Here is a 24,651-nt window from a genome sequence, read left to right as displayed (position 1 = left end):
CTGATAAAGGCATGCCAGTATCCACAATAGTGTCCGTGGACTTTCCCTTTTCCATATCCATTTACGAATGATTTATCATTATAAGTAACCACAGGAAAAAAAAGTCACTGATTTTGACTATTTTGCCTTCCCATAAAACTTGTAACCTCTCACAAATTACTTCTAGATAACATAGCAATACTGGAATGATCAGTATTCCTAACAAGGGTTGTTATGCAATACTGAGGTAAAAAAAAAAAAATCACAAGTACTCAAAGTCATCCCCAGTGACTTATCTCCCACCTTTCCATCTATTTTTAGCTACACAAGTTACCAACTACTGCCAAGTCAATTTAAGAAACAGTACAAGTGTGAAATACAGACTATGTTGTTATGGTACCAGTATTTAGACACTACCTAAAATATTCACTATATGTTAGGACATCACGTTTTTTAAAAACATGGAAACTAACATTGCATATGAAAGCAAAAAATTTTTTGTGCCTAGATTTCCATAAATATGTCTATGAAAGTCCGTTTGCCTAGAATAAGCATCCAGCTGGAGAAGGAAAAATTTAAGCTCCAATGTGCCCAAAATTTTCCATACATTGTCTCTATTCTCGGAGAAACCTGACCCATCACAGTGTATCTCATTACAGGGGAAGAAACTGAGACTTAGAGAGCTCAGAGAATAACTTATACAAGGATACAGAGTGATGGCACTGCGATTCAAAGCCCGTTTCTGAAGCCATGGCCCACACTCTTTTCCTCTGACCTAATTATGCAACCAAAGTCTGTGTGTGGGGATCGGAGGGGAGAGAAAGAGAGAAAATACAGCATTAACTTAACTTGCCCTTGAGTTCCTTTGCTAGAATTACAAGAAATTAAGATAGAATAAATGAATCTATCATTTCTTTTCCTTCTTCCCAAATATTTTTAGAGGTGGCATCCATGGAGTTTTACTTTATTTATAGCTGTGGTCAACACAGTTGTATCAAAATTTCAAGCCGGTAGAAAGTCAACGTTTCTCAAGTAAGACCAACAACATGCCCTCTTATCTGATCTGACTCACCTTTCCTAGAAGATGCATGCCTCCCTTACTGGTCTTTATCTTCTGTCTACCAGAAGCAGATAAGAAAAAAGTAAGCAGGGCGAATTCACAAGCTTTTTGGACCAATCAAAGTGGGCCTGGGTGTTTTTTGCTTAGGATACACTGAATGCAACTTTGAATTTTAGTAAGTATTAGTTACCATATACCTATAACCACAATACTTCCCTCCCCTCCCACCCCTCTCCCCCAATCCTCCCACCCCATACCCAATAGTCCATTACAAGCCTCTGTGGGCTCAAATGAAAGAAAAGTCAGCATCTGGCATTATCAACAGCATGCACTGACCACTGTGAGAGCAGCAAGGTCATAGCAGCAGGTACTATACAGCCACCACGGAAGTTTAGAATAAATAGACCCTTTGCCCTCAGAGCATTTGAGAGAGTCAATTCAGAGCATGGACGATGGAACCAGACTGGCTGGTTTAAACCTCCCTGCCCCCGCCCACTCTGTGATCTTGGGCAAGGTACCTCTGTTTCAGTTTCCTCATGTGTAGAATGCAAATAAAAGCATCTAACACATAGGTTCATTGTGAGAGTTAAAGCTTATATCAGAACATGCAAGGCACATAATGAAGTGTTATAAAGTGTTAGCCACTGATTTTAATTTAAACACAAAGAACAAATCAATGCTTTGCCTATGAGCTATGTGTATAGAATGACTATAAGTTGGCCATCCTGGTCTAGCACTCTTGTTTCTCAGCCAACAAAGTCTCATTTCTGGCAGTTAAGTCATACCTAAAACGCTCCAGCTCGGACACAGGAAATGGGCTACCTTGTTTTTCTCTGAGAGGGAGTCACCTGGGTAGAGATTGTAAATGAAGAAGAGAGAACTTCATGCAGAGAGCCAGCAGCCGCTCTTGCAGTTTCTCAAGTCTGAAGAGCACCTGTCATGCCATTGGGACCCTGACAAAGCGAAGGGTGGCTAAAGGGAAGAGATCAGGGGAGAGAAGACTAATCCAAAGGCTGAGAATCACTGGAGGGCTTTGGTGAACAAACCGGTGCAACTGGTGAATCATTCTGGCTGCTGTAAATGAAACAGATTTCAAGGAGATGAAGAAAGTGGTAGAACACTGCAGAAAATATCTCAGCAGCCAAAGCCCAAAATAAGCCAGGCCCAGCACTTGGCAGTATATATATAGAAAAAGGGATGGTAGTTACCAGCTCTTTCATTAGAGGGAGAAAATGACAGTCTCAGAAACAGCCTGATGGGAAGAACTTTAAAAGAAACAAAAACTTAAGATGAAAGGCTTAAAATTAAAAAAAAAAATGCAACCACAACGAGAGGCAAAAGTTGGGAAAAATAAACGTTTTCAGTAAAATGAACGAGTGCTCCTTGGGTAAATGGCTGATTTCAGGTGTAGAGCAGGGAATAGCCAAGATAAGCTTAGAATACCTGGTGCTGGAAAGCAAAAATGGTATCAGACTTCTGGGCCTCGTAAAAAGTATACAAGAGATAAACATAAATTGAGCATCAAAAGGAATATTGACTTCAATGGATTGAAACAAATACATTAACATCCAAAAATTCTTACTGATACTTAAAAAAGAAAAATTCATCGATCACCATAAGAGGTTAGGGCACTAAATCATTATTCAGAAAATTGATTAAAGGAAAAAAGTAAGCTTTTCCCTCGTCTTTCCTATACAATCTGAATTTCAGGAGCCCCAGGTAGTTCATGAGGGTAAATTCTTTACAGATAGAATTCCAATTGATAAATAGAAGAGGAATGACAGATTTAGGTCATCATTTTGCAACCCCTAATGAAATGGATCTATGCTACAACCACCAACAGTGCTAAAATCATTCAGTGAAAGGTAAAAAGGTAAGGCAACTGTATCTGAACCCAATAATCAATCTTGATATCTCAAAGAGGGGAGCATCCAGACATCACATGTCTTGTGATGTGATGCAACAGACTTTACACAGTACCACCTACCAAGGATGTCTGCCTTTAAATTTGAATCTAATCCAGCCTCTACACTCACGGCCAGCTTACAGGAAACATGGAGAATAAATCAGACAGTAACAGAAGTAAGAAATCAGCCCTGAAGTGGGACATTCTACTGGACAAATGGCCCACTCTTTCCATCGAATCAAAGGCATGAAAAAAAGAAGGGAGAGGGGTGCTGTTATAAAATAAAATAGATTTGAAAACCTAACAACTAAATGCAATGTGTGGACCTGGTTTAGTACCTGGCTCCAACAAATCATTGGTTAAAAGACATTTTTGAGAAAATTAAAACATGGGAATTATATTAAGGAATTACTGTTAATATTTTTATGTGTGAGAAAGGCATAAAATTTATGGGGTTTTTTTAAACTCCTTATCAGAGATGTAAACTGAAACACTTATGAGTGAGATGACATAATATTTCGGATTTTGCTTTAAAATACACCAGCCTTCACAAAAAAAGTGGCGAAAGGAGAAATGAAACAAGATCGGCAAAATGTTAATGGCTACTGAACGTTAGATGGTAACTATACTATTCTCTCGTAATCTCCATAATGCAAATTAAAAAAAAAAAGATTAAATGGTTTTGGTGGAAATTCAATCTGTGCCTTATTTTACCACTGATTTTTTTAGGAGGTAGCTAGGGTCCTCCCACAAAGCAAAAGAGGTGCAAAGAGTCTTTTTGCATTTTGAATTCTATATGATTAGTAGTGACTGAACCAAGGAACCAAGAGTTCTATATTAACAACCAAATGTCAGCTTAATTCTTTCCAGGAAGAGTTAGCCTACAAGGTACCTGGGTTGGGCAAAACAAACCACAAATAGCTTACTTGGTGATATCTGACATCACAGTGTCAAGATTTGTGGGAGCACAAGGCAGCACGGACAATAGCCAAAAGTATTCCTATATCACATCTTGGTCAATACAGAAGTTGCAAACTTTCTTACCAACTTGTGTAATGTACAGTCCTGCTTTCTTACCAGTGGTAATGAAGTTGTGTTAACTTGTCCCCATAATCACTCTTCTGTAATCTGGAGGTATGGCCCATGAGATACAAAACTAAAGGCCTATAAAAAAATCTAAGCCATAATTTATCTGCATTGGCATCACTAAACCAAGGAGCTAACCACATGACCCCATGTGCTTGCAAGTCACTGACTGGTTTGGTACATATTTCTCATAATTTCTCTTTCCTTCAAACCCTTTCTATTATGCACTGAATGTTTATGTCGCTCCCAAAAAAATTCATATGCTGAAGCCACAAGCCCCAAAGTGATGGCATTTGGAGTGTCTCTGGGAGGTATTTAGGGTAAGATTAGGTCATGAGGGTGGTGTCTTCATGACAGAATTAGTTGCCTTATAAGAAAAGGGAGAGAGATCACACAACTAGAACAAATAATTTTAAAGTTCCTACAGAAACACAAAAGACCCTGAATAGTCAAAGCAATCTTGAGAAAGGGAACAAAGATAGAGGTATCACATGCCCTGACTTCAAACTATATTACAGAGCTATAGTAATCAACATAGTACGGTACTGACACGAAAACAGACACAGACCAATGGAACAGAATAGAGAGCCCAGAAATAAACCCACACATATATGGTCAATCAATCTACAAACAAAAGAAGCAAGAATACACAATGGAGGAAAGACAGCCTCTTCAAAAAATGGTGTTGGGAAAACTGAACAGCTACTGGCAAAATAATCAAACTGGACCACTTTCTCACACCATATACAAAAATACATTTAAATCTTTAATTCATTTTGAATTTAAGACCTTAAACCATAAAACTCCTAGAAGAAAACATAGTACAACCTGACAGCAGTCTTAGCAATATTTTTCTGTCTCCTCAGGTAAGGGAAACAAAAGAAACAATAAATAAATGGTACCATATCAAACTAAAAGCCTTTTTCACAGTGAAAGAAACCATCAACAAAACAAAAAGGCAGCTTACTGAATGGAAGAAGATATGCACAAATGATACATCCAACAAAGGGTTAACATCCAAAATATACAAAGAACTCATACAACTCAACATAAAAAAAAAAATCACATTTAAAAAAATGGGCAGAGGACCTGAAGAGACATTTTTCCAAAGAAGACATGCAGACGGCCAACAGGCACATGAAAAGACACTCAGCATCACTAATTACTGGGGAAATGCAAATCAAAACCACAATGAGATATCACCTCACAACTGTTAGAATGACTATCATCAGGAAGACAACCAGTAACAAGTGTTAGCAGGGATAAAGAGAAAAGGGAACCTTTCTGCAGTAATGCTAAGATTATAAACTGGTGTAGCCACTGTGGAAAAACAGTATGAAAGTCTCTCAAAATATTAAAAATAAAACTACCATGTGATCCAGCGATTTCACATCTGGATATTAACCCAAAGAAAACAAAAGCACTAATTAGAAAAGATATATGCAGTCCTATGTTCACAGCAGTATTATTTATAATAATCAAGCAACCTATAGGTCCGTTGACAGATGAAAGGATAAAGAAGATGTGTATGTATGTATATATATACATACACATACAATGAAAGATTACTCAGGCATTAAAAAAATGAAATCTTGTCATTTGCGACAACATGGAGGGATCTAGAGGGTATCATGCTAAGTGAAATAAGTTAGAGAAAGACATACTGTATGATCTCACATACGTGGGATCTAAAAAGCAAAACAAACAAAATGAAAACAGACTCATAGATACAGAGAAAAAACAGGCGGCTGCCAGAGGGCGGTGGGGTGCAGAATAGGTAAAGGGGATTAAGAGATACAAACCTCCAGTTATAAAATAAATAAGCCCTGGGGATGTCCTATATAGCATAAGGAATATGGTCAATAATATGTAATAACTTTGTATGGGAACAGATGGTAACTAGACTTATTGTGGTGATCGTTTAGTAACATATGCAAATATCAAATCACTATATAGTACACCTGAAACTAACATAATATTGTATGTCAACTATATTTCAATTAAAAAGAAAAGAAAAGTGAGAAATCTCTTTCTCCACATGCACTAAGGAATGGTCATGTCAGGACACAGCAAGAAGGTGGCTGGCTGTCTGCAGGCCAGGAAGACAGTTCTCACCAGATGTCGAATCTGCTGGCACCCTGAACTTGGACTTAGCCTCCAAAACTATGAGAAAACAAGTTTCTGTTGTTAAAGCCACCCAGTCTATGGTATTTTGTTATGGCAGCCTGAACAGACTAATATGGGTACATATTCCACCTGTTTTTCTCTTTCTTTCAAACTCTTTCCTACTCCTTTGATGGGAAGGTTCCAAAATCACAAAAGCGTTTCCAAAGACAAAAGAGGGGAAAATAGTTGAAAATTATGGGTTTCCAACACTGGAAAATGTGATAGTCTTCCCCCAATAAAAAACTGGCCATGCACTTATGAAATGTGTTTGGAATGTCCCAAAGAGAAGTAATCCAGTATTAGAACCAAAGAAAGGCTAATAAAATATACATTATTTGAAGTAACCACATTCGGAATCATTAAGAAGACTAAATGTGTATATTGGCAAGGCACACGACATCATTCCAGGCAGGGAGAAACACACGCCTCTATGCAGATGAACACTACAGATCTATTTATACAGAAACCCTCGGCAATTCTCTTCACAGATTGCCTGGTTACTCTCATGTCTTCAGTATTCTGTGCCATGAAAAAGTAGCTGTCAAGGATAATAGGAACATGATTTGACCTACTTTTTCCTAGATTGCTGCAAAGTCTATAACTCCAGTTCTTGTGTTTATTTAGCTATCACATCTTGGGGACACACTTACTTACTTTGCAGGCAATTCTGTATGCCACACGTTAAGGTCACTTGTGGGTAATTCCTAAATTCCCCTGGTCATGGGCTTATAGATGTCCTGTTACACCTAGCTAATCCTCAAAACATCCTTCTGAGGTAGATCACATTCAGTCATCTCTATGCGGAAAGAAAAATGCTTAGGAAGGGAGGAACACAGCCTAGAGAGGCTGAAGACTTATAAATCAGTTCAGAGTCTTCCCTGCCCAAAGGAAGCCATATCCAAACAATTGTTTCTCCCTAACTCTCAAGTTTCCACAAACCTTTCCTGCAAAACCTGAAAGTCCCCCGGTAAAGCCTTTTTTTAAGACAAATAAGACTTCTTTTTGTTTTAATTACAGCCCAAAAAATCTACATTGTGGCAGCTTCTTGCGAAAGCCTGTATAATGATGACAAGTTTTTAAAGTTAAGTAGAACCCACCAAATGTGCCCAAGGCCCTGGTGAGCAGAGGGATACCTGGCTAAGTCAGCCCCGTGGCAGGAGGCCTGGGCAGGGCCTGCTGGGTGACTAGTGAAGGATCCCGGGTCGTCCGCTTATTTTAACACGCAAAACATGTCTGACCTGCTCGGGCCATCAGGTGCACTTAGAACCCAACAAGCGACACTCCTCCACCAGGAAATCCTATCGGGGTTTACCATCAGGAAGTCAATATTTAAGATTCTCGGGGACATGCACCCTCCCTCTCAAGGGGGCGTCGCCTAGTACTAAATGCTGGAGACTCAGGAACCCAGGAGCTAAAGCTTGTCCGGTAACTTCCAATCCAAGGTCTCTCCCTCAGCTGTGGCGGCGGCCAAAGCCAGTCCCGATGCCCAAAGCTTATAACGAGGCGCCCAAAGCTTATAACGAGGCGCCCAAAGCTTATAACGAGGCGTCCAAAACACGCGCACATGTCTCATGCCTCCTGCAAAAAAAAAGGATCCCATTCAGGGGGCCTGAGGCTCGCTGTCGGGACAGGGCTGGCCGACTCTTAGGCACCTGACACCTGCAGCTCCCCCTCTAGGGAGAGGCAAACGGCCCTCCTTCCGGCGATGCCCACAGTCCCGCAGCCGGAATCCAGGTGTCTTGCGTTAAGTCAGGTGCATCTAGGGGGAAAGAGGAAACCGTCGCTCTCCCGGGGAGAAGGGGGCACCCCACGACCCCGCCGTCCCGGGACCCTCTTCTGCCTAGTCCGGCCCCAGGGCGCCCCTTCTCGCAACTCCCCAACTTCCAGACACCCCCCTCAGCCATCCAGGAGGGTGGGCACGGGCTCCACGTGTGCGCCGCCCACGCCCACTCCCACTCGGGCCGGGAGGACCGGGCCACTCACCCGGCCCCCGGCGGCGCTGCGCTTCCTCCGCAATGTGAGCCCGCTCCGCAGCAGTGCCGGCAGGTCCCGCAGCCGGGGTCGCGGCGGCGCGGGCAGCTGCTCACGCTCCGGCTCGCGGGCGCTAGGGCTGCGGCGCAGGGCGCCGTCCGCCGCCGCCGCCGCGGCCGCCACCGCAGCCAGGGCCGGGCTCTCGCACGGCGGCTGCATCTTGACGGAGCCCACGGCCATCCTCATGCCCTGACGGCGACTGTGGCGCCGGCGGCTCTTCTTCACCGCGCTCGCCTCCGCGCGCCGTCCGCGCCTTCGCCAGGCAGCGAGAGGGCGCGACTGCGGCTCGGGCGCGGGGCGCGCTGCCAGCCGCTGCCCATTGGCGCGCGCCGAGGCCCCCGCCAGGCTCAGCCCCGCGCACCTCCCCCTCCCCGCCCAGGTGCGCCGGGCCCCGCCCCGCCCCGCCCCGCCCTCTCCAGCAGCACACCTCCGCCTGCGGACCCGGCCCCCCGCCGCCACTCCCGGGACCTTGGGCACTGTCTCTTCCACAGGTGCGAGCTTCCCAGAATCCTCCACCAAACCACTCTACTGCCCGCCCCCTCCCCTCATTCCCTTTAGGCTGAAAAGTCCCGCTTCAGTCCCTTTTCCTATCAGCCGAGATTGACTTGAAGTTCGACCAAGAGAGCTGGGTAGTCTGGAACACCACCCCCACCCGGTGCGCTTGCCTTTTTTTTTTTTTTTTTGCACAGCCTAGCCCCAAATCGTAATCGCTATTCCCAGAAACGGTTTTTGCCAAAGAACTTCAGAATAGACTGTATTCTGCTGCAAGTCAAACACCATTGAGATAGAATTACCCCCACGCTGTCCCCTTTTGGCACATTCATCATTAAAAGATAAGAGGAGAAAACTTTTTATGGTTATGATAGGTGTTTAGCAAAATAGGTACGAGTCTGGTGACCTGGAGGTGAATCTGTTAACAAGTTGGAACCTGATGTTCCCTGAAAGCCTGATGCATATGACGAATGTGCTTGGTAAAGTGTAAAAGCCTGCCATGGTGTGAATCATTGTTTACACCATTCCAGGAGGTAGGAATAGTGGAGCACTGGGAGGGAAACTATTCCAGCAGAGTCTTAAAGTCCAGATGGCTGTGAACCTTCACGTCCCAGGCCGATCTGTCTTCAACAAGGGCCAGCTAGGGCTTTTTACTCCTTATCAGTAGGACACTGGGGTCACTATCTTTGCCTAAAACTTGTAAGAATTGAATAAGCTTACTAACATTAGAAAAAATAAAATTGACAAATGAGGATTACAGGAGATCAGGGCCCCTAGTGGGTTTACCGCTGTATCCTCAGCCCTCACGGGGTGGATGCTTGGCAAATACATATGGAAATATCGCCACGTAAGGAAAATAGAAGAATGACCCATGAACTCTGCCCTCAAGGAACTTAAGACTTAGCCCAGGACAAGATAAACATTAAAAAAAAATGATACTGCCTTGTACTCTTGGTAATTGCCAAGTGAGCGTGAGTAATGAGCATTCTGGGCCACAGGAGCAGGAAATGCTTCTGGCCTGGGATGGGCAAAGAAAAGTCGATGGAGGGAGTTTGAGCTCTGCCTTCAAGTAGATTGCAGAGGATTCAATCTGGCAGAAAGGACGCTGAGTGTCCTTCAAGTAAGAAGGGAAAACATGAGAAAAACACCAAGGTAGTAAGACACAGAACCTTGTGGGCACTGACTGTATCAGACCAGCAAGAGAGAGAGAGAGAACGTAATGGAGAAGAAAGAAAAAATATCTAAGTGGATGCTGGTGACACAGTAGAGAAAGCCTTCAATCCTGTCACCTAAAGCTGTGTGTGCTTACTGGAAAGGGCCCTGCAATGAACTCTACAGTCCATTACAGTTTCCAAATACCTATCACATACATTTATTCAAGGCTGAAATCCCACTTGTATGCACCATATAAGAATGTACCATGTATACAATATTGAAATACTTCCACTCCAGTTGGTAATCAAGCATTGCTTTGGGCCCCAGTTATCACCCCATATTCCAAACTTCCTCCTGAAACATCAAGTGTCCAGTAGAAGCCCTCCAGGACACTTGTGGTCAACAATCACTCTGAATAGTGGGTGCTTGTGCCGTATCATCCTTGATAATACCCTTTGAATCACACCATGAACCTACTCTGCTCCACTATAGGACACACGTGTTCTGTCTTCTAGTCTACTTTCACAGAGCTTCTCAATGCGAGAATCCCATATAGCCACGGTATAAGACAGACAATAGGGAATAGTAGGGATGTGTAAGCAGAAGAGCCATGCCACTCTTTAGCTCAAATCAAGTGATGCCCCCACCCCAGGACCTTTGCACTTGCTATACGCTCTGCATGGAATACTCTTCCTCTGAAATGCTGTCCAACAGAACTTTCTGTAATGGTGGAAATGTATCTGTTTTGTAGCTACCAGTTACATGTGGCTTTTGAGCACTTGAAGTGTGGCTGTTGTGCCTAACAAACTGAATTTTTAATGTATTTTATTCAATTAGATAATTAATTTTATTAATTTAGATAGCCACAGATGGCTATGGGCTACTTTATTGGAAAGCAAAATTCTAGGATTCCAGGTTACCCTCCCTTTACTCCTTCAGTTTTTTTAACTGAAATGTCTCTGTTTCAGTGAGGCCATCCAGGACCATGTAATTTTAAATTGTAGCCCTTCCCATCCACTCCTTTCCCTAGCTCCTTCCTAGCCTTCCACAGAGTTTGTTGCCAACCTACATTCAATATATTTTTCCTTATACATTTTGTCTATTGTCTGCCTCCCCATAACAAGAATGTAAGTTTCACAAGGGCCTGAATATCTTTTTCCTCTTGTTCAGTATCTAGAACGTATAAGCTGAAGAATTGAATTTTTCCATATATGAGAACCCAGTTTTTCGAAAGGAGCTTAATCTGGATTTTGCAATGTTGGAAGGTAAAAAAAAAAAAAAAAGTAAATTCTATATATGTCAACATCACACAGGTCAAATAAAACCACTAAGGTACCAGAGCTGATTTTTACTTAGGAGAAGGACAGCATCAAAGCTAAAGTTTATGGAAATACCTGTAGTAAGAAAACACAAATTTTACTGGCTATTTGCAGTGAAGGGAAATGGGAGGCCAGGAAGATAACTCTTGACCTTTAATGAGCTACAGAGAGATGAAGGTCTGATTTAGTAGGGTCAATGGAAACGGCGGGGGGGGGGGGTTAGATGTCAGATATTACAGAAGAAAGTTCCCTCAGGCCTTCGACATTTTTTAGGAGAAGTAGACAACTATTTCAGGTGGTGTTACTGATTGTATTTTACAAAGATGACCAAAACAGTATCTCCTCCTATCCTCAAAGGTCTTCTGCAATACAATCTTGCCACTCCCCTATGAAGAAAACAGGATTCATTTCTCCATCCCCTTGAATCTGGACTGGCCCCATGACTACTTTGGTCAATAGGACCCAGCAGAGGTAACAGTGCCAGTTCTGCAAGGAGCCCTTAATTGACCTGGTAGCTTTCACTTCCTGCTCTCTTGGGATGCTCCCAGAGTCCAGCTTCCTGTGAGAAGCCCAAGCCACCTGGAGAGTCTATGCAGAGATCCTCTGGCAGCTGAGCGCCCATCCAACAACTAGCATCAATTGACAACCATTTGTAAGCCATTTTGAAACTCCAGTCCAGCCAAGCCTTCACAGGACCCCTATAATAGCCAATGTCTGACTGCAACAACAGTGAGAAGCCAAAGCAAGAACTACCCAGCTGAGCCCAATCAACCCACTGGACTATGAGAGTTTGCAATAAAGTGTTTCAAGCCACTCACTTTAGAGGTGTTTGTTACATACCAATAGATGACCAGAACACACAGTTTAGAAAAGTGTGAAGAACATATTGCCTTATGAATTTCCAAAAAAGGAAACACATTTATATTTGTATGTGTGGGAAGAAACTTTAAATTTCTTGCAAGTGGTTGGAATTGGCTACATGAGGAAAGGAAAGAAGGGCGATTTCTCAAATACAACTTTTTGTATGTCTTGTTTATAAAAAAAAAAAGGTAAATGTATTACCTAATCCAAAAAAAAACTTTTTTAATGGCTACAGATTTAGAAAAGTCAGGAGGAAGGTGAAGCTAGGTTTGAGGGTCTTAGTTTTACGTTGTAGTTTAACTGACTAAACTAGAAGGCACCCCAGTGAAAATCTGACCAGCAAAAGCAGAAGGTGAGCTGGAGCTCAAGAGAAAGGACTGGAGAGATAGCTATGCCAGGTCCAAAAATCTGATAGTGAAGGGTGGAACTGGACTGGGGTGCTCAGAGGACAGAGAGGGAGAGAGACAGTCTACCCCTTCCTATGCTGGGCCCTTGGAGAACACACAACAGCACGTGACTCTCCTTGTTGTAGGACATTTGACATTTGGAACAGCGACTCCCATGGCTTTTCCTCCTTTAACGTTTGTGGTTCCATATGATTACCAAGAATACCAAGGAAAGCATCTATTAGCTGGGCTTTCCTTTGTGTTTTCCCCTTCCTGTGTACCTACTTATCTCCTAATAAATGTACACAATGCATGTCATGCTAATGAGTCTCCTAACACCATAGCTATTAGGACTTTGATGAGCCCTCTTTGGTGTCCATCCTTTCCCAACATCTCCTGTTTTTTAATTTTTCCTCCACTTTAATATGCTTTGCATTGCTTTACCAGCTCTCCAAAATAGAAAACCTAAATACAATTTTGCCTCTCTATTCAAGCCTTCCAATACTTGAATACGTAATGATCAAAATGGATTAAATATGATCTTCCCAAGGGCTAAGGCTGAGCAGTGGGAGATCAGAGGCAGACCTTGCACTCAAAGCCCAATACTGCCTGTACTGAGACTGCCACGTATAACTGTTCGCATACTTGATACTAACACTCTTTTTCTGTTTTCTTATGGAATGAATATGCAATTGAGAGAAATGTAGCAAAATAATGAAACATGTTTCAAACCTAGAAGTGTTAAGGCTTACTCATTTTATTTTAGCTTTCAAGAATCATAAATAGAACTATGTGCCACCAGACTGTATATGACAAACCTGGGTGATACTGTGTTATTATCTGTGTAATAAATCATGCACTCTGCATCACCCAAATATTCCCCTCAGGGATGATACATGCTTCTTACACTATTTGCACTGGTGGCTCTAGCCAGAGATTGGCTGATAAAGATGAGTACCCTTCCTTATAAGTTTGTCTCCTGTTTATTATACTCATAATCTTGAAACAAAATCTGTCTTTTCATGCCTTTCTGTAGGCTATTTACTGTTATCCTGGAAATTTATTTTTTAAAATCAGGTGTGCAAATTTACCAGGTCCTTGGGTATTTATGACACTGGTGCAAAAGAAAAAAGAAGGAAAAATTCCTAAATGTCCACTGACAGATGACTGGGTAAAGAAGCTGTGGTGTATTTATATAGGAACACTACGCAGCTATAAAAAAAAATAAAATAATGTTATTTGCAGCAACATGGATGAATCTGGAAATTGTCATTCTACATGAAGTAAGCCAGAAAGAGAAAGAAAAATGCCATATGATATCACTCATGTATGGAATCTAAAAAAAAAAAAAAGACACTAATGAACTTATCTACAGAACAGAAACAGACTCACAGACATAGTAAAAAAAAAAAACATGGTTATAGGGAGGAAAAGGGGTGGGAAGGGATAAATTGGGAGTTCAAGATTTGCAAATACAACACAGGCAAATTTTGGAAGTGATGGATATCCTCATCATCTTGTTTGAGATAACAAACTACGGGCATCAAAACTTATCAAATTTTATATTTAAATATGATTGCTCTATTGTATGTCAATTCTGTATCAACAAACCTCTTTAAACTGGGGGGAAAGATTTGCAAATACTAAGAACTATGTATAAAATAGATAAAAAAAATTTCTTCTGTATAGCACAGGGACACATATTCAATATTTTGTAGTAACCTTTAATGAAAAAGAGTATGAAAACAAATATATGTATATGTATGACAGAAACATTATTCTGTACAGCAGAAATTGACATAACAGACTGTACTTCAATTAAAAAAAATTCTTTATGGTCCAATGCCCAAGAAGACAGAGGAAGAAGGCAATAAGAGAACTAACTTGACCAACAGACATAAAGAAATCCAAGCCATCTTGTCCCATTCTCCCTGCCCTGCTTATGGAAATTTACTTGTCCTTTCACAGATCAAACAAGACCTCCTCCTAGACACCTTCTCTACTCTGCCTATTGGGATTAATCCTTCCTCAGGTAAACTTCAGTGTTTGCCTACATCTATGAATCTACTTTCACCATCTCTCTTATCACAGCCTGTCTTGAATTAAATGGTTGTGAATAAGACCTAGATGAGGTTATAAATCCTAGGAGGGCAGAAATTATTCATTTTTGTATTCCCCTTTAGTATCTCTAGCAAGTAGATGCTAAGTTAATAAATGCATGCATGAACACATGCTGGATGGATGAACAAATGAATGAACAAAACCATGATTAGCCAAACACTGTCATCCTAGGTTGAGGAAAGCAAGACAGAGGTCTTTGCAGATGCAGAGTCTCAAAGGTCACAGGAAACTACATTATCCCAAGGGTGATAGGAGGCTATAAATGGACTCCAGATGGTGGCACGTTCAGATCAGCAGGGAAGGAAGATGATTTTAGCATCAGTATGTAGAGTGCTTTAAAATAGGGAGACACTGCAAGCTGGGCAGCCAGCAAAGCAGTTTACAGAATCCCAGGCATGAAGTATTAAAATGGTAATCCATAAAATCGGGTTAATGGAAACGTCTGTGTTTTCCTTATACTACTTGTATTAGTGCATTCTGTGCACAGAGTTTACATGCTAATTAAATGAAGTTTATAAAGCTGTTTGCAAACTTTAAAGCACTGCACCTACAGCACTGCCTTTCTGTAGGGGGTCAAAGGGAAGGGACAGATGAAATGATGCCTTGGGGAAAGCAGAGCCTGGACAAGGATGGCAGAAGAGAGTGGGAAAGGAAACAGGGTATCAAAGATCGTACTCCGAAAGAAGACAGAGACCTTTAACAGTATGTTTCTTCCTGTTTATGAATGTGTAGTATTTGTAGCATTAGCCTGAGCCAAATGCAGAGTAAGCCATGAGAAAATCTGCCTTAGAGCATTCTGGCAACATTGTATGAGTTCAAACTGGCATTTGAAGATCTTGGTAAGAAGATACAGATGAGAGGCTAGAGAACAGTCAGAGCAGGAAGGTCTCCTAAATTCTCAAATATAAAGAAGGTCCTTAGCTTGGAGAAGATGACAGCACTCATTGTTTTCACTTATCTTGAACACATGGAAGAGGAATTGGATTCATCCCACACAGAGTTAAGACTGAAGATGGAAACCACAAGAAAAGATTCTTCTCAACATAATAAACAGTTTTCTGTCTATTTAAAGTCCTTTTTGAACCTAAAATCATCCTTACTCTTGCAAAATGTGTGGCTTACACCAGACTTCATGGAGTATTGTTTTATCAGATGCATGATTGGATTCAGTGACCTGTAATGTCCCTTCCATCCCAAAGATTTTTTTCCCACTGGCCCTAGTGAGTACTAAAGTGGGCAGTAATTCTCAAATGTGGTCTGGGGACATCTTGGGTTCCTCAAGACCCTTTCAGGGGTCCCATTAGGTCAAAATTATTTTCTTAATAATGCTGAAATGTTATTTATCCTTTTTGTTCACATTTTCTCATGAGGATACATTGGTATTTTCTAGAGGCGGCAGACACGTGACATTGCAACAGACGGAACACAGAAACAGATAACAGAATCCGGCTGCTTCTATTAAGCCAAACATTAAAGAAGTTAACAAAAATACAAACAATGCCATTCTTTTCACTAAATTTTGTTTTGTTTTGGAAAACAGTGATTTTTCATAGAACATATTTCTATTAACATACAATCAGTTTATTCTTCAATGAATGAATAAATAAATATTTTAAAGGTTTGCCATTCTTCATTTTATTATAGTAAGAATCCACAGACAGAACCCACAGAAAACAAAAGCTCTTTGAGGTCCTCAATAATTTGAAAGTGTAAAGGGGTCCTAAGACCAAAAAAACTTGAAAACTGCTATCACAGGGCATGATCAGAAAAAAAATTTTCTCTGATAATAAGGAAGGAGGGAGATGTGAACAAACTGAAAAAGCTTTCTGCCTTGCCAACTTCCCAGCTACCTTCACTGAGTTACTGCCGAAACTTTCATCTCGACACAGAACTAGTGATTTCCACAAAGGAGGCAACTATGGGGACCTGGGTAGTGAAATGGAGAGCCCCGTGCTTGGGAATCAGATGCGCCTGAGTTCAAATCCAGATTCTTCCACCTTCCAGTTAAGGGGCCTTAAATTACCCGGGCTCTCGGAGTCTCCGAGATCTGTTCTGGGTAATACTTATACTACCAAGTTGTTGAGAAGATTAGACAAGATCTACATACAGAATCTAACCCAAAGAGGGACCTCTTAAATGACAGCTCTCTGTGTGGCCGCTGTTAATCAGTTCTGGGTGAGGCCCAGGGAAGCTGCACAACCTGGTGAACAAGGATTGTCCAGTGTGAATTTCACCAACTTTCCCCACACAGTCCCCTCTCTAAGCAATCTTTAGACAGGTTTTTCCTGAAGCTCCTTCTCTACAGCCAACCATCAAAACATAACTTCCTCATCCTCTCTATCCTGAATACAGTTGTGGGGTAAGTAGAACTAACATTGAACATGGAATCAAAAAACCTAGGTCATGTCCCACCTTTATTGATTTATTAGCTCTATGACCTTTGCCAAGCACTTTACCTCTTTGAGCCTGCTTCCTCATCTATAAAACAAGGTTAATAGAGCTCAATCTGTGAGGTGGTTATAAAGGCTAGATAAATAATGCTTTTAAAAACATCTCACAAACAGTAATGTGTGTGTGTGTGTGTGTGTGTGTGAGTTGTCATTAATAAATCTCATCTATTCTATGTTCAAAATTGGTCTACCCTACAAAAAAAAATGCCACAATGAGGACTTAATCAAAATTATCTCCACACAAATACACACCTCCCCACATGTGAGTACATGCTGACTGGATAGTAATATGAAACTTGCACATATTTTTATAAACACACAAACTTTGTGAATCAGGTCTGGGCAACCCCCCAAAATATGTTTTTCTAATTTAAAGCTTTATATCAAGCCCAGATAAAAAGAAATACTATGAATTATCAATCTTTATTTCTAAATAAAGCTACTCAAAAGAGGTAATATTGGTAAGAGCAGTAATGAAGAGCTTTCTTAGCAAATTAAAATGTGATACTCATCTGATCCTCTCCCTATGACCTGGTCCCTTGGGAGGGAAAAGAGGGCTTAAGGAAGACATACTTGAAAGGGTATTAGTTCGTAACTGCTATTAGCAGAGCTGCTAATCTTTTATCTGCAGGTGCTCTTTTATGTCTATTGATTTAGAAGTAGGAAGAGCTATTAGTCATAAAGTTTCTGTTTATTCCTGATGAAATGTCCTAACCTGCACCGTCAAGGCTGAGAGAATCTGACTCCATTCTCCAGTTGATTCAGGACAAGCCAGTGTTGGTCATGGTCCATTGACTTGTGTACACATTTGTTATCCTTGGCTCCTCTTTGGCTGTGAACTTTCTGAGGAATTATGTCATTCCTTCTGAATATTGTGTAAATTCGCCATTACTTACAGCGTTGTTCTCTGCATAGTGGGTCTTATACAGAACTGGAATTTTATGATTCCAAATCAAAACTGATATTGTTTCATTTTTCAAATATGTAGATTTGAAACATGCTCTTAGATACCATTCACAATAAACAGAATTTCATATTTATTGATAAGAGAGACTCAGAGGATCAATGCACCTAATGTTTGCAAAGTTTTCATAGTTTTTCTCAAGGTGTATGGGCAAGACACTTTTTAGGTCTCTATTTAGGGTGTAGACATTCGAAAAATGGATGAAATGAAGTCAAGAGTCCATGAAATCATAGGAAAGACTTGGAAGCACTGTGTGTTTTATCTTAATAACTCACTTTTCATCACCTTCCCTTATGGTTTCTAATCCAGGAATCCTAAGTGAGCAGCACTGTAGTATGGTGGTCTCTAAGGCTGGACCGGCTGGATTCAAATCCTCTACTACCTTTTAGTTATCCTGAAAAGTTGAATGGGCTCCACCTTTGGCCTGAGTTCCCTCATTTGCAAAAGGAGGATAATCACAGGGCCTACCTCACTAGATTACTGTAGGTAATAAATGAGATATTATGTGTAAAGTAGCTCCAATCATGCAGGCACAATCAGAACAGATGTGTTAGAGAGCATGTTTCTTACTCTTTTTTTGGACTACAAAGATTTTAGAAGGGCTGAGAACTTCCTTAAATCATATGAAAAATGCCTGATGAAAGAGACATAGGCTTCATTACCTCTCAAAGTAGGTAATCTAATAACAAAAACTTCTAAGATCCACAGCACTTGGGTTGAACCTCATTTCATAAATGTGAGCACGTATTAGACAGATCAAAAATGAAGACGTAGGTAAGCTGCCCTGTTTATCCTTGAGGCGCTAATTATGAATTCCACTACAACTTAAAAGAATTGCGCCTTCTCTCAACAAACCCCTAGCTAGTACGGTGGATCTCCCCCCAGCACCCCCCACCACCACTACAAGATACACACCTACAACACTCCACACTGGTATGTGAGAGGTGGGCCAATACCTGTGAGCAAAGAGGTTTTTGAGGAATTACAGGCAGTCTGGGAAGGGGCAAAACAAATGGAAATCCAAACTTACCCCAGAGAAGTGACAATTACCACAGGATCAGCTATGAGAGGTAAAGTGCTAGAGAAGACACCAAAAGCAGGCATTTGCCAGAGGCCACTTTACTTTCTGTTTCAATTTTGCATTTGTCTTTCTAAGGCAACACTGATCTCCATAAGAAGAAAAAGACAGATGGGATGACAGAATTTTGTGGCTGTTTTCTGGAGCATTTACTAGAGAATTTATGACTCTTCATAGTTACCATTGGATCTGTATTTAGAATCATTTTCTGCTATGACAACAGGTACTCCTTGTAAAATTTCAATCTCTAACAAGAGGGCAGAGATTTTGCTTTTCTAGCTTTTCTGCCTTTAAGTTTGCATATGAATAACCTTGCATTGCTACTCTGTTCTAAATAATTGAAGCTGGCTTGCTTGACATCTGCTTTATTATTGTTGGTGAAAAATGATTAATTCTTTCTTCTCTCTGGATATTTTGGACAACTTCCTGGAATGGGCCTTACTACTTGAAGATTACAGCCCTTTGGTTCATGTTAGATAATCTCTGGAATCAAACTAGAGATGAACCTGATTTTGCCTTAAGAAGCGTATCAACATTTGCTGTTCTTTTTTCTTTCTGGTTTAATTATCAATCATGCCCAGGAATCAAACAGTCAATACTTATAAAACATCAATCCGGTGCTCAGTACCATGCGAGCTCCATTCCCTCAAGGAGCTCAGAAAAGAGTCAGGAGAGTTAAAACAATCATATTTGAAAAAAGAGAAAACAGTTTGATAGTGACCAAGCCCTACCGTGTTCTGCTGTTGAGATGGAAAGATGAATAAGTGGGGGTTTGTGCCCTCTGTAGCAGGGGAGTTCTTATTAGGAATTGTTTTGTGGGTAAGAGCTTATAAGACTTGCAAAACTTCAAAGGAAGAGGAGAACAATGAGAGTGGGCACAGTTAAGGAAGACATCATGGCTAAGATACGCTTTGAAGGGTGAGGACTTAGACAGACAAGCAATGGGAGGAAAGAAAACCAGGGAAGTAGACTGACCAGCACTATGTGATGCACAACACCAGAGGCTGCACACAAGCTGCACAACCATATCCATTGACCCTGCGCATAATCACGACTCGTTCATGGTTAAGTGGAAAAAGCAAAACATGGAAAATGAGAGCATGCTGGGATGTGCGGGACAGGCTGGATTGCGGAGATCCTCGAAAGTCAGGAGGAGGATGTTGGAAGGTGTTGGTAAGCCACAGGGAGCATGATATGTTTCTAGTTGGGGAGAACATGGTAGAAGCATGTTAGGGGATAGTTAGCCAAGAAATAGGAGGCAGATTTGCCTGGAATACCTAGAATTAAGATCAAGGGGGCTGGCTTGGCGGTATCACAGTGACGCCGGGTGAGGTGAGGACGTCTTAAGCTACCAAATAATCTAAGCAAAGATGGAGAGGAAAGGAAGAGTTGAACATATTGATGCAAAACCCAGCAAGATGATGACATGGGAGATGGAAGCTGAGAGAGAGAATTCAGATGGAGATAACGCCTGCTTTGGATGAGCTGTCCAACACAGTTTGGATGCTCAACGCCTTTATCTAGGATAATAAGATAATGTCAAATCTTCAGTCTAACAAACTCTTGCCATTATCCAAACAAAAGAAAAATAGAAAATATTTTTAAATTTTAGGAAACAAATTCTTGGAAACCAAACAAGGGATTTTGTGCTTTGCAGTTTAATGCTAACTCTGTTTGCATCGGGGCCAAATTAATAACCCAACAGGTTGCTAGGAGAAATTATCTTGCAAAACATGTTTAAACGAAAGACAAGATTAAGGCCCTTGTCATTTTACAGAATGACCTACTTCAGAGGAAGTCCATTTAAATGTAATAGGTGGATTTACACGAGTTAGTAGATTTACCCAGAGCCTGTTTGAAATCTTCCTCCATATAATACTTTAATCAATTCACAGGGGAGGCTTTTCTAAATAATTAGATGGAAAATAATAGAGTACCACACACTTTTATTATTTACTTCTTACCGGTAATTGAGCAGAAGATAAATAAGTCGGCTGAGATGCACGGAGTGAGGCAGCCACAGTGCTTTAATACTGTGGTTCTGGTCTTTAGCCATGTGCCGTGATTAAACACTATGATGGTGGACCCCTGAACGTTTCATGTAAATCTTTTAAGCCAGCAATACTTCTTAGGATTAATGCACTAATAGAAAAAGATTCACAAAAGATGCAACAAAGAAATTGCTTCTGTAACAGAACCTTTTCTATTGAGGCAAAGATAAGTGATCTTTTTAAAAATTTTAATACAATTTTTAAAGGTTACACTCCATTTACAGTTATTACAAAATATTGGTTCTATGCCCTATGTTGTACAGTACATCCTTGTAGCCATATTACCCCCAGCAGTTTGTATCTCTCATCCTCTATCTCTATATTGCCTTTACCCCACTGGTAACCACTAGTTTGTTCTCTATATCTGTGGGCCTGTAGCTTTTTTGTAGTATTTTTTAGATTCCATATATAAGTGACATCATACAGCATTGGTCTTTCTCTGACTTATTTCACTTAGCATAATGCCCTCAGAGTCCATCCTTGTTAGCTGCAAATGGCAAAATTTGTTCTTTTCTATGGCTGAGCAGTATTCTATTATATATATATGTATATATAATATAATATAATATAATATATAAACATATATATACCACAAAAGATAAGTGATCTTGCTGGCAAAACACCTGAAGAATTTACTTGCATAGTCAGGTGAGGCTTTGCTAACATGCTCTTCCAAAGCCTTGTCCCAGAGCCATCATTCCAGAAATATGCACCTGGTTGTAAATAGTTTGCAGAGGGTTAAGGGAGTCTGGAAGACTGAAAGTTACTTAATATGGAGTGTCCTCAGCATCGTTTTGAGGAGTCACTGAGAAAACCTCAGCCTCTGACATGCACTCCACCAGCCTGAGTAAAGAGAACAGACTTTTTCAAAAAATCAGCTTTTGGTTTGGTTGATTTTTTCTATGGTCTTGTTAATCTCTATTGTATTTAATTCCTCTCTGATCTTTATTATTTCCTTCCTTCTATCTGGGAATAAATCTAACCAAGGAGGTGAAAGAATTATACACAGAAAACTATATAAACCACTGATGAAGGAAATTAAAGAAGACTTTAAAAAATGGAAAGATATTCCATGCTCTTGGATTGGAAGAATCAATATTGTTAAAATGGTCACACTGCCCAAGGCAATCTACAGATTTAATGCAATCCCTATCCAATTACCCAGGACATATTTCACAGAACTAGAACAAATCATAATAAAATTTATATGGAACCATCAAAGACCTAGAATTGCTAAAGCATTACTGAAGAGAAAGAAACAGGCTGGAGGAATAACTCTCCCAGACTTCAGACAATACTATAGAGCTACAGTCATCAAGACAGCATGGTATTGGTACCAAAACAGACATATAGACCAATGGAACAGAATAGAGAGCCCAGAAATGAACCCACAAACTTTTGGTCAACTCATCTTCGACACAGGAGGCAAGAGTATACAATGGAATAAAGACAGTCTCTTCAGCAAATGGTGTTGGGAAAACTGGACAGCAGCATGTAAAACAATGAAGCTAGAACACTCCCTTACACCGTATACAAAAATCAACTCAAAATGGATTAAAGACTTAAACATAAGACAAGATACAATAAACCTCCTAGAGGAAAACATAGGCAAAACATTATCTGACATACATTTCAAAAATTTTCTCCTAGAAGAAATAAAAGCAAGAATAAACAAATGGGACCTAATGAAACTTACAAGCTTCTGCACAGCAAAGGAAACCAGAAGTAAAACAAGAAGAAAACCTACGGAATGGGAGAAAATTTTTGCAAGTGAAACCGACAAAGGCTTGATCTCCAGAATATATAAGCAGCTCATACAACTCAATAAGAAAAAAATAAACAACCCAATCCAAAAATGGGCAGAAGACCTAAACAAGCAATTCTCCAAGGAAGACATACAAATGATCAAAAAGCACATGAAAAAATGCTCAATATCACTAATTATCAGAGAAATGCAGATCAAAACTACAATGAGGTATCACCTCACACCAGTCAGAATGGCCGTCCTTCAAAAATCCAAAAATGACAAATGCTGGAGAGGCTGTGGAGAAAGGGGAACCCTCCTACACTGCTGGTAGGAATGCAGTTTGGTGCAGCCACTATGGAAAACAGTGTAGAGATTCCTCAAAAGACTAGGAATAGACTTACCATATGACCCAGGAATCCCACTCCTGGGCTTGTATCCAGAAGGAAATCTACTTCAGGATGACACCTGCACTCCAATGTTCATAGCAGCACTATTTACAATAGCCAAAACATGGAAACAGCCTAAATGTCATCAACAGGTGACTGGATAAAGAAGATGTCGTATATTTATACGATGGAATACTACTCAGCCATAAAAACCAACAACATAATGCCATTTGCAGCAACATGGATGCTCCTGGAGAATGTCATTCTAAGTGAAGTAAGCCAGAAAAAGAAAGAAAAATACCATATGAGATCGCTCATATGTGGAATCTAAAAAACAAAAACAAAAACAAACAAGCAAACAAAAACAAAGCATAAATACAGGACAGAAATAGACTCACAGACAGAGAATACAGACTTGTGGTTACCAGGGGGGTGGAGGGTGGGAAGGGATAGACTGGGATTTTAAAATTGTAGAATAGATAAACAAGATTACACTGTATAGCACAGGGAAATATACACAAAATGTTATGATAACTCACAGAGAAAAAATGTGACAATGAGTGTGTGTATGTCCATGAATGACTGAAAAATTGTGCTTAACACTGGAATTTGACACAATATTGTAAAATGATTATAAATCAATAAAAAATGTTAAAAAAAAAAAAAGAAGAGGTGGTAGAAAGCTTAAAAAAAAAAAAAAAAGAACAGACTTAAGGTCAGTGGTCCTTAGTGGAGGCTTTACTGCACACACAGGGCAGCTTGCATGGTTCCCAAGAAGTTTGTTTCTATTACGGTTTCTTGGACTCCTAGTCAGAATCAACCCCTCTCCACACCCTGACAGGTAAACAAAACTTCACAGCAATTATTATGGTAGCCCCATAAGGAAATGTTTGCCTCAAGCACAAGACAATTTATTAAAATCATAATAAGCTGATACAAACATACCTACTCAACATGTGGATATGATGCAGGAGCACAGGCTAATCAAAACCAATAAGCATTGAAAGGATTCGGCTTTTGTGTTTATGGAAGAAAAAATGCAGAGTGGTGTCTGGGTTTTTTTTCAATTTGTTTGTTTTATTTAAGTATAGCTTATTTACAATGTTGTGTTAGTTTCTGGTGGACAGCATAGGGATTCAGTTGTATATGTATATATTCTTTTTCATATTCTTTTTTATTATGGTTAACTACAGGATACTGAATATAGTTCCCTGGGCTATACAGTAGGACCTTGTTGTTTATTTTATATACAGTAGTTTGTATCTGCAAATCTCAAACTCCTAATTTATCCCTCCCTACCCTCTTTCCCCTTTGATAACCAAAAGTTTGTTTTCTATGTCTGAGTCCGTTTCTGTTTTGTAAATAAGTTCATTTGTGTCCTCTTTTAGATTCCATACATGAGTGATATCGTAT

The 24,651-nt window shown here is 40.4% G+C and overlaps 1 protein-coding gene across 4 annotated transcripts in view; it reads right to left on the bottom strand.

Moving 5' to 3' along the window:
* Window positions 1-24,651, bottom strand: part of RAPGEF5 (Rap guanine nucleotide exchange factor 5) — a 269,897-nt gene that overhangs the window by 193,081 nt on the left and 52,165 nt on the right. For 3 of the 4 annotated variants that reach the window (XM_072964864.1, XM_072964865.1, XM_072964866.1), the window contains exon 1: window positions 8,181-8,547. The exons of the other annotated variant lie outside the window; for it this stretch is intronic. In XM_072964864.1, the coding sequence (XP_072820965.1) occupies window positions 8,181-8,414 (234 nt within the window). In that variant the 5' untranslated portion in view covers window positions 8,415-8,547. Of the gene's footprint in view, window positions 1-8,180; window positions 8,548-24,651 lie in introns of those variants that run through there. 4 annotated transcript variants of the gene reach the window in all.

The sequence above is a fragment of the Vicugna pacos genome, chromosome 7, assembly GCF_048564905.1.
Source record: "Vicugna pacos chromosome 7, VicPac4, whole genome shotgun sequence".
Lineage (NCBI taxonomy): Eukaryota > Metazoa > Chordata > Mammalia > Artiodactyla > Camelidae > Vicugna > Vicugna pacos.
This window is presented reverse-complemented; position numbering and strand designations above follow the sequence as displayed.